The sequence below is a fragment of the Oncorhynchus kisutch genome, linkage group LG2 (assembly GCF_002021735.2).
Source record: "Oncorhynchus kisutch isolate 150728-3 linkage group LG2, Okis_V2, whole genome shotgun sequence".
Classification (NCBI taxonomy): domain Eukaryota; kingdom Metazoa; phylum Chordata; class Actinopteri; order Salmoniformes; family Salmonidae; genus Oncorhynchus; species Oncorhynchus kisutch.
Window position 1 is genome coordinate 5,929,312 of NC_034175.2, and position 9,932 is coordinate 5,939,243.

At 38.9% G+C, this 9,932-nt stretch overlaps 2 protein-coding genes across 2 annotated transcripts; both read right to left on the reverse strand.

The window, feature by feature from the left end:
- Window positions 1-4: 4 nt before the first annotated feature.
- Window positions 5-5,559, reverse strand: LOC109868237 (CD209 antigen-like protein E). The gene is made up of 6 exons (XM_020457673.2): window positions 5,119-5,559; window positions 2,151-2,255; window positions 1,570-1,776; window positions 1,188-1,339; window positions 921-1,018; window positions 5-788 (listed from the first exon to the last, which is right to left on the reverse strand). Exons 1-6 carry the CDS (start codon window positions 5,222-5,224, stop codon window positions 662-664), a joined length of 795 nt encoding a protein of 264 aa, XP_020313262.1. The 5' UTR covers window positions 5,225-5,559; the 3' UTR covers window positions 5-661.
- A 1,532-nt stretch (window positions 5,560-7,091) lies between these two features.
- LOC109868246 (gamma-aminobutyric acid receptor-associated protein-like 1) lies at window positions 7,092-9,878 on the reverse strand. Its single transcript, XM_020457684.2, has 5 exons — window positions 9,666-9,878; window positions 8,561-8,650; window positions 8,164-8,242; window positions 7,822-7,940; window positions 7,092-7,561 (listed from the first exon to the last, which is right to left on the reverse strand). Exons 2-5 carry the CDS (start codon window positions 8,648-8,650, stop codon window positions 7,496-7,498), a joined length of 354 nt encoding a protein of 117 aa, XP_020313273.1. The 5' UTR covers window positions 9,666-9,878; the 3' UTR covers window positions 7,092-7,495.
- Window positions 9,879-9,932: the final 54 nt, after the last annotated feature.

Genomic DNA, 9,932 nt, shown 5'->3' on the forward strand with positions numbered 1-9,932 from the left:
AGTATAATAACTGATTCTTTATTACATGGACAAATGATATTAAACGTTTGTTTCTTTCAAGATTGTGAATCAGTACTTAAAACCTAATGATTGGTTAATGCACATAATCATGTCGGTCATTATCACATTCAAAGGCATTGAGAACACATATAGAAAACATCTCAGCAGAACAAGCAAATGAGTGCAATATACAGTGTTAATCTTTTACATTTAGTGCAGACTCTAACTGAAACTGGCAGGCCGACTTGATTGTTCTTCACAAGGCATAACTAACTGTAATGTGATTATATTTACCATCATTGGTTATACCTGGATGTCTAATGAATTATAACATAGACTTAGGTCATACAGTGTATAATCAAGGTTTAAAAGGCTGTTGATAGAGATGTGTAATCATGGGATAAAAGGCTATGGAATAGGACTGAATGATAGAAGTCTAAAGAGAATCCGTATTGACAGGTTTCTTAGTTGGAATATGGCAGTGGCCACTAACCCTGCTGACCTACATGGTGTACAACACTTAAATGATTCAGCTAATCAAGGTGATTCATTGACTAGCTAAATCATGTGTCTTACTGCTGGGCTGGAACAAAAGCCTGTACATCGTATAGCTCTCCAGGATCAGGGTTGGTGACTGCTGGCAGATGGTGAAGTCTGTCCTTTAGCGCCCCCTCTGGCAGATGTAGAAGCTGTACTGGTCACATGATGTGGAGCTCCAGCTTCTCTCAGGAGGATCCCTTCCTGTCAGTAACCCACAATCCCCTTGTCTGTTGGATCCTGACCAGTAACTACCAATGAGAGGAAAGGGAACAACAGCTCAGTACTGTCCATACTAAAATATTACACTTGTTTTCATTTCTGTATAACAAAGTCTGTTTGCCATCTTGAAGGCCAATAAACATCATCATCGGTTGTCTCACCTCTGTCCCAGTGCATTGTTGTTGACCCAAACCCAGTTCCTGGTTCTCTGTCTCAGGCCGATCCAGTACATCAGGTTCCCCTTCATCGTTAGAAAGGTCTGGGAGAATACACAGTTTTTATTGGACTATTAGTAACCTTCGTCAATCCAACTGTTATGTGTGGTTGTCATACAATCACTGGTGCGTTGCTATCATCATTGTATGGTCACTGTTATACAAAGAAGAGAAACAAGAGGTAGAGAGGAGTAACAATTGTAGTAGAACCACCTGCACTGTTTTGTTTGTTATGACAGCCAGATCTGCCCCTCTCTTCTTACACTCGTCCCTGCTCTCGTCCCAGTTCATTCTGTCTCTGGAGAGGAAGTAGCAGGAGCTCTCAAAGTGCAGCCAGCCTTCATCACACATGTGGCAGGCGGGGACTGGAGGAAAGGAGGGAAATTGCTCTTCAAGTACAACATGTAGTTCAGTTAATATATGTAGGTTCAATTATTATTATTAGCATTATTATTAGCATGGTATGAAGTCAAAGAGAAAACATTGTAGTGGTACAATACATCTCAAAGCATTAGATCGATACATTGACAATATGTAGAGCGCGATATAGTTGAATAGGTTACATTAGACTAACACACTACAGTAGTGGACTCACCCTGGCTCTGTTGTTGGAAGTATTGTGCTTGGCATGTCTGCAGGCTGCACACCTCAGTGGACTGGAACCTTTCCTCTTTAGCCTCAATCCCTTTTTCAGTCACACTCCCCTTCTCTTTAGCCTCAATCCCTTTTTCAGTCATACTCCCCTTCTCTTTAGCCTCAATCCCTTTTTCAGTCCCATGACAGACTTGAGGCTGGAATGGAACTAGAGAATAATGAAGAAAGAAAGAATAAGAGAATGGAATCATATTACACATTTGTTTTGTTCTTTCTTGCATAGAAGGCTGTTTAAACCAACATGCTGGATATTCTATCAAAATCAAATAAAACAATTTTATTTAACCAGGCAAGTCAGTTAAGAACAAATTCTTATTTACAATGACAGCCTAGGAACAGTGGGTTAACTGCCTTGTTCAAGGGCAGAACAACAGATTTTTACCTTGTCAGCTCGGGGAATTGATCTAGCAACTTTTTGGTTACTGGCCCAACGCTCTAACCACTAGGCTACCTGCCACCCCTAAAAGGAGTATTGCCTGTTTCTAAATAACTATTCTAGAATAGAATGTCTATGATACTCACATTTGACACAGATGATGATGATGACGAGCAGTAGAACCAGACAGATGACAGACAGTAGTAAACACACTGTGCGGTACAGACCGACGTTCCCCAGGACCTGCAGGTCTAGACAAGGAAAGAATAGTCTTAAGGGCCATCCACACCAAAGACGATAACTATAACGATAACAATAACATTATACACTGAGTGTACAAAGCATTAGGAACACCTTCCTAATATTGAGTTGGACCCCCTTTTGTGAAGGGCCTGAATTCGTTGGGACATGGACTCTACAAGGTGTTGAAAACATTCCACTGGGATGCTGGCCCATGTTGACTACAATGCTTCCCACAGTTGTGTCAAGTTGGCTGGATGTCCTTTGGGCGCTGGACCATTCTTGATACACAAAGGAAACTGTTGAGTGTGAAAAACCCAGCAGCATTACAGTTCCAGACACACTCAAACTGGGACGCCTGGCATCTACTACCTACCATACCCCGATCAAAGACACTTAAATGTTTTGACTTGCCCATTCACCCTCTGAATGACACACATACACAATCCATGTCTCAATTGTCTCAAAGCTTAAAAACCTTTCAAAGCTGACAGCCGTTCTGCACTGTTTCACTGTGGTTTTAGTCATCAATCTAGCAAGAGGTCAATATTTTTTTTATGTAGTAGTGTTTCCCCCCCCTAGAAATCTATGATCTTTGGCTTTCACCTGGAATTGTTTATTTATGTCTGAGAAAATAACACTTTTCAACCCATAAAATCTAGTACACACTACAAGTATAACAAAACATATACAAATATGATAATATGATGTATTTATTTTTTGTGAATGAATAAGCCTTTTATATTTTATAATATGTCAATATATAGTTATAATCTGTTTTAGGAACATCTACCCAAAATATTTCACCTTCTTTATTACATTAATGATAGTCTAAATCTGTTACATTTGTGAACGTCTAAATCAACATTTGGGCCATTTAAACAGCTTGCGTCTCTCCTATAGACAAGGGGAGAAGAGCCATGTAAAGGGCTCGATTTGTCATTCTGAACATATGCAATGTGTCTGCCTCCAATGCAAAATGTTTGACTTCCACACAAAATTACTTCTTTACTTATTTTAGGTTTAAGGAAGTGTGTAGGTTGCTATCTTTATCATAAAGCTATGAAAGTTATGTATTTAGATCCGCCTACTCGAGCCAAATTCAGCGATTGCTTTGCCATGTCTGTGCCATGAAGCAGTCAAGCTGGATAAATGTTTTCCTAAGGACCGCCCCTTTGACCTAATGTTGCAGCGTAGTGATATAAATTGATGTAATGATGCAGCCGAACACCAGAGGGAGGCAAATACCAGTTTATTCGACAGAGGATGTTGACAAGGTCATATGAAGCTTTGTCTTCTGACTTATAAAACTATGGGAAATCAATATAAGTCATATAAGCATACATATGTTTTAAGTAATTCTAGTGCCCGATTTGGAAAGAGCAGGTGTTCCTAATGTTTTGTACACTGTGTATAAAAATGTATATATAACTTCAATAACCGCTAATAAGCCTTGCATTTTGAATGCCAGTTTAATTTTGAAATAATAATCATCTAGTCTAGGCCATTTCGATCAGTAATGGATATTTTCTCGACAGTTTACAAGGTTCCCAAAAGGCATATTAGCAGGCCATTCAGAGTGTTTATTTGTCCGGATGTATTGGCATTAACATATACAGTACCTGTCAAAAGTTTGGACACACCTACTCATTCAAGGGTTTTTCTTTATTTGTACTATTTTCCACATTTTAGAATAGTGACCCAACACACCTCCAGCCAAAAAGTGCTCAGCATATGTGGGAACTCCTTCAAAACTGTTGGAAAAGCATTCCTCATGAAGTTGGCTGAGAGAATACCAAGAGTGTGCAAAGCTGTCATCAAGGCAAAGGGTGGCTACTTTGAAGAATCTCAAATATCAAATATATTTAGATTTTTTTAAACCTTTTTTGGTTACTACATGATTCCATATGTGTTATTTCATAGTTGATGTCTTCACTATTATTCTACAATATAGAAAATAGTAAAACATAAAGAAAAACCCTTGAATGAGAAGGTGTGTCCAAACTTTTGACTGGTATTGTACCATCGGAAAATATGGCCTTCTAATGATATGGGCTGTTTGTCATGGATCATCATTCTCCCAAGTCGTCCTATATCAGCAGTGGTGAAAAAAGTACTGAAATATCATACTTGAGTAAAGGTAAAGATACCTTAACAGAAAATGACTCAATTAAAAGTGAAAGTTAATCCAGTAAGATACTACCTGAGTAAAAGTCAAATAGTATTTGGTTATAAACGTACTTAAGTATCAAATTAAAAGTATTAATAATGTCTAATTCCTTAAATTAATCAAACCAGATGGCACAATTTGTATTACATTTTTTATTTACGGATAGCCAGAGGCACACACCAACATGAATTTCCAAATGAAGCATTTGTGTTTAGGTAGTCTGCCAGATCAGAGGCAGTAGGGATGACCAGGGATGTTCGACTGATAAGTGCTTGACTTTGACCATTTTCCTGTCAAAATGTAACGAGTACTTTTGGGTGTCACGAAAATGTACGAAGTAAAAAGTTAATTATTTTCTTAAGGCAAGTTTACTGTTCCCTCCTCTATGAGCAGCCTCACGCAGCTAGAACCAAGAACGCATTTTGAATTGTTTGTTGATGTTTTATCGTCAGAGGGACAGGGGAAAATCGCTCTGAAAGTGACCGCAAACGATAGATAGATAGATCTCGTTATCCACTGCTTTTGTAGTTATCGTTGTAGTGTGAACGCTCCTGTTCACTTGAATTCGAACGATTTTAATTGTTTGATGTTATAGTTCGTTATAGGTATCGTTCTTGGATGGCCCTGGCTTTGTTATGTGGCATATGGCACAATCAGACATTTTATAAGCAATCACTACGAGCAACAATTGAAATCCTGCTTACCTTTCCCTTGCTGCTTCTTCACTTCAACCGAAAACTTTGCGTTTGCCTCATCTGGTAATTTGTCATTCCCTCCACTTCCTACAATACGGCAAAACTTGATATACATTGCTGCTGTTCCTGACCCACCGACTGCGACTGTAAAGTACTGTGAAGGCTAAATGCACTGTGGTTTTAAAAAACCTCCGTCTCTATAGCAACGTGCCCCTTTTAGATTTATAATTAATTCATGTAACACAATACTCAGTCTGTCCCAAAATCCGTTTGCTGCTGCTGCTACTCTCTATCTCTGCTGTGTGTGTGATAAGACAGAGTTCTGAACAACTGTCTGGAGAGATATCTAGTCCTTGGAGAGATATCTAGTCCTTGGAGAGATGTCCATTCAGCCGTGCTGTGTTTCTCAACAATAGATTGGGCTTCTGCTTGGAGGTCTGCTATTATCATGTCTCAGCCTTGATTGTGAGACAGACAAACAGGTCCTTCCCTGCCAGATGGCTTTCATTATGTTACAAGCTAGATAATATTCTCCTCTAAAACGAGACATTTTGGAACATTGACTATCTGTTTTTGTTATAACAACCTCACCTGTAACATGCAAACTGCAAGCTGTACTCCACACACAACATTAATAGTAGGCTAGACAAAGGAAATGTGTCATAATCACAATTCGGAAATGGGAAAACTGTACATTCACTGTAGTACTGACCACTATTTTTCTCACTCACACACAATCTTTCAGTCTCTCTATATTCCTCTTGTTCCTCTATTCTTCCTCTCTTGCGTATTAAAAGTAGAAATAATGTATTTCACTTTAATAGGACATTTTAGACCTCCATTTATTTAGGATTAGTTCAGACATATGTAATAATCATGTAATAATAGTATAATTATAATAATATTTGGGGTTTAGCCCAGGCATCTGTAAAGCACTTTGTGACATTTGCTTATGTAAAAAAGGGGTTTATAAAATGTATTTAATTGATCAAATTTGATGAATAATATAATAACTGTGCTGTAGCCACCTGTATCTGATGTACCTGGTCTGTCTTTGGCACAGGGCTGGCCAGGAGAAGCTTCAGCATAAATGTCCTCAGATGAACTCTTCAGTTTGGAGTAGACTGTAGATTCAGCTTCCTCGACTGACAGACATGCAGACACACAAATATGTGGAAGCTTAGGACCAAATTAATCATCTCAGAACACAACAAAAAATTGCATATAGCCTAAGACATTTTTTTTAAAGGATTAAACCTACAGTAAGAGAAATGAAAATATGCTGATGTATTCCAAGGAAAGTGGTGCAAATTTACCCCAGTAGCTGAAGTTTGGTGATGAAGATGTTCTCTTTCTTTACCTGAGGTCTCCAGCATTCTCTGACTCTCGTCCACTTCCACGACTCTTTCCTCCTCTCGGGGGTTTCTTGTATCTCCATGATTCTCTCGTTTTCTGTCTGGGTCTCGAACTTTCTATTTCCCTGGAAAGCCTATAAGCCTGTTCAGCAAAAACTCCAGAAAGTTACTTGTGTAGCAAGTCTCCAACACACAAACCAAATATGTCTATTTAAATGATCTCCCTTAGTCTCTGTAGCTAGTGTCACTTGAATACAAAATAAACCATGTGCAAAGTGATCCCTCCTGTCATTTACAAGTTACACTTCCTCACTGATTTATATTTGGCTCACTCACTCTTTTTTTATATATTAAAGATGATTCGTCATTCCCATTCGCCATTACTGAGTGTCAGCAATTGATTTGAATTGGGATATTTATGGGAAATGAGACAAAATGAATTGCACAGTATATGCAAATGTAACATCTTAGAACTTCTGTAAAAGACAAATACATGTCTTACATTCACAACTTGAGATGGGATGAGATGGGGACAGTTTGTGAAGTGATATTGTGATGTGAAAACACATATGCGCACACAAACTTGCTTGAATAAAACAAAAATAATTCAATGACAAACTGCAGAACTAGCAAACCATGCATTTTTTTATTTTATTTTCCACAAAAACTCATGATATTAATTTACCAAAAAATACAATTTGCATTAAATACAGATGACTGGCTGAGAAAAAATATGGAAATCAAGAGCTTTCCACTTAACACTCTTCTTTTACTGAAATCTCTTTTTCACTCCTCCTATTTCCAACTACCCCCGTTATTTTTCAAATTCAGAATGGCTTACCATGGTTTAGAGAATATTGACACAGAATATAATCACCCCAAAAATACTGACAAAATTTATAAAAACCTTACCCACTAACTGTCCTCCCCACAGCCATCTCCTAAATAGTTAAGAATAACAGTGGTGAAATATTACAAAGAGCTCTCTTCATCTCCTGTCTTTCTCTCTCTTTCCTCCTTTTTGTCCCGTCTCAGGCACCGTAGACACTCTCGTTACTGTAGGTCATGTATAGGAACAGGTCCTCTTCATGGTGCTCCTGTGAGGGACCGGGGAGGACAGGGACAGGGAGGGAAATAAGGATTTAAAATGGCAAAAGCAGAACTGTTGATAATAACTGAAGTATGTACACTGAATAAAACATGATATTGTAATTGTTTATAACATAGGCAAAACCCACGTAACACAATCTCAATGGAGTTGTGTCACTGATAGTGAGGGAATGTCTGGCATCTGGATCTGGCGTTAGGGGGTCATGGGGTAGGATACAAGGTTGTGTCAGTGTGCATGTGTGTTTACCTCATAGACAGCAGAGAGAGGAGAACTGGATGGGGGTAGGGAGTTGTTGACGAAAAAGAAGAGAGCCTCCTCAGGTCTCATAGACACACGCTGTCGGATCAGGAAGCACAGTTGACCCACTGAGAGAGAAAAATAGAGAGATGCTCAGGCAGAGACTTACAGAACAAAACTAACACATTATATAGACTTTCATTTCAAAAGAAGAGGAAGAGTGGCGCTATAGTGGAGAAAATAGGGAAGGTGGAGAGAAGGAAGAGAGGGAAGGGAAGAGGGTGAGAAGAAGGTCATGAGTTGGGAGAGAGTTAATAATTGTGAGAAAGACAGACATCTCGTCAGTTTCACCTGTGAGGTCAGAGGGTACGAGGTACTTCTTCTTGTCCAGGTCAGGAGCTCTTGACCTGGCAGCCCTCTCCACAATGATCTGGTTTAGGAGGGAACACAGTACTTGGTCAGTAATTACACACTGCACCATCATGTCCCATTCAACTGGAGCCAAGAATCTTGGCATGTAACCTATCTGACCTTAATAATACCTTACTAGCTTCCTTTCCCTTCATCCTATGCCAGGATCACTTATCAGCTGATAAAAAGGATGGACAGGGTTTTTAGGCCCTGAAAATTAATTCACAATCACATGAGTGTGATGTCCTTTCAGATCAGTGGCCAATGGTCATAAGAGAAAGGAGTTAAGGAGAGGAAGCTATTCAACACTACTGGCATTTATTCTGTTCACACTCACCGGTATCTTGTCAGGATGCTTGGCTCGCACCCTCTCACCCTCTGCCCTCCTCACCTCCAGTGGTACAGAGCGCTGGTACTGACTGTCCATCTACAGAGACACACAGGGACGGGTCAACAGTGGTTAACATTTGATAATACATCATATGCACCGTTATCATTGCAACACCACTGTATCTGTATATTGTTGTTATTTGCAGTTGTGCATATAATAATGCCATATAAAATATGTTAATTTATGTTCTTAAAACAACACCTATTCTAATGTGTATAGTCAATTTAAAAGTAAAATATAGCCTAGCCAGCTCTGACTGTATGTGTGAAGACTGGAGCCACTTATCAGCTGTAAACACCACCCTGTCTTGAAATGAGGGTACACATGACCATGATGAGATAATGGTTCAGGTACACAAAAGCAAACTCGTCAGGGAGAGTCAGATAGGCTATTTTATTAGGTCTTGACAACTCAATCATTTAAATAATGTATTGTATGTAGACGGGCCTACAATGTTTATAACGTTTCTCTATTTTCTTTCAACTTTATAGATGTGATATCCATATATAGTCTTATATTTGCTCTTGTTGGTAAACTAAATATTGAGATTAGATATGAAATTGTACAATTTAGTCTACATTACGTGAACACACTGGCTTGCTTTCTAGTGGATACATTAATTAGCTACACAGCTTATTTACAAACATCGTGTGATAGCCAAGGTAACGTTAGCTAAAAATGTATTATCATAATAGCTACAGGTTGAATTCTGCATAGCCCTGTTTCTATTACAGCCAACTACAGTAGCCTACTGTTGTGGTTTTTCAGACAATGGCAAGGTAGCCACGTCATTATTTACAGTTTTGGGCTTGGTCAGCTGAGTAGGCGAAGGTTAACGTCAGCTGCCTCCAATAGCTAGTTTATGTTGCAAGCGGATGTTATGGCGAATCCTTATCGCTGGATGAAAAACGTATTCACAATGGCATCCAAAAGAGAGCCAATACCTGCCAACAAATCTTTCGAAGCCAATGAGATATTTTTGCGAGATTGAGGAATATGCTGCACGATGTCAAAGCGAAGACAATGAATATTAAACAGTCAAGACACTCACCTTCTTTGGAAAAACGTAATAAAAACAAATACAAGTGACAATTCCACACCGATCTTTCCCACCGACTCTTCACGTAACCAACGATATCATATAATGAGTACGACCAACAGTACTTTTGTATTAAATTATTTAAACGAAATATATTCTTAAATAGCCGACTGTTCCAACTAGCTAGCTACTTCTTGACCCAGAAACAATAACAAATACAGTCACGCCCAATTTGAGTTATTTAGACCAACGAACGTCCTTCGCGTTGATGGACAACGT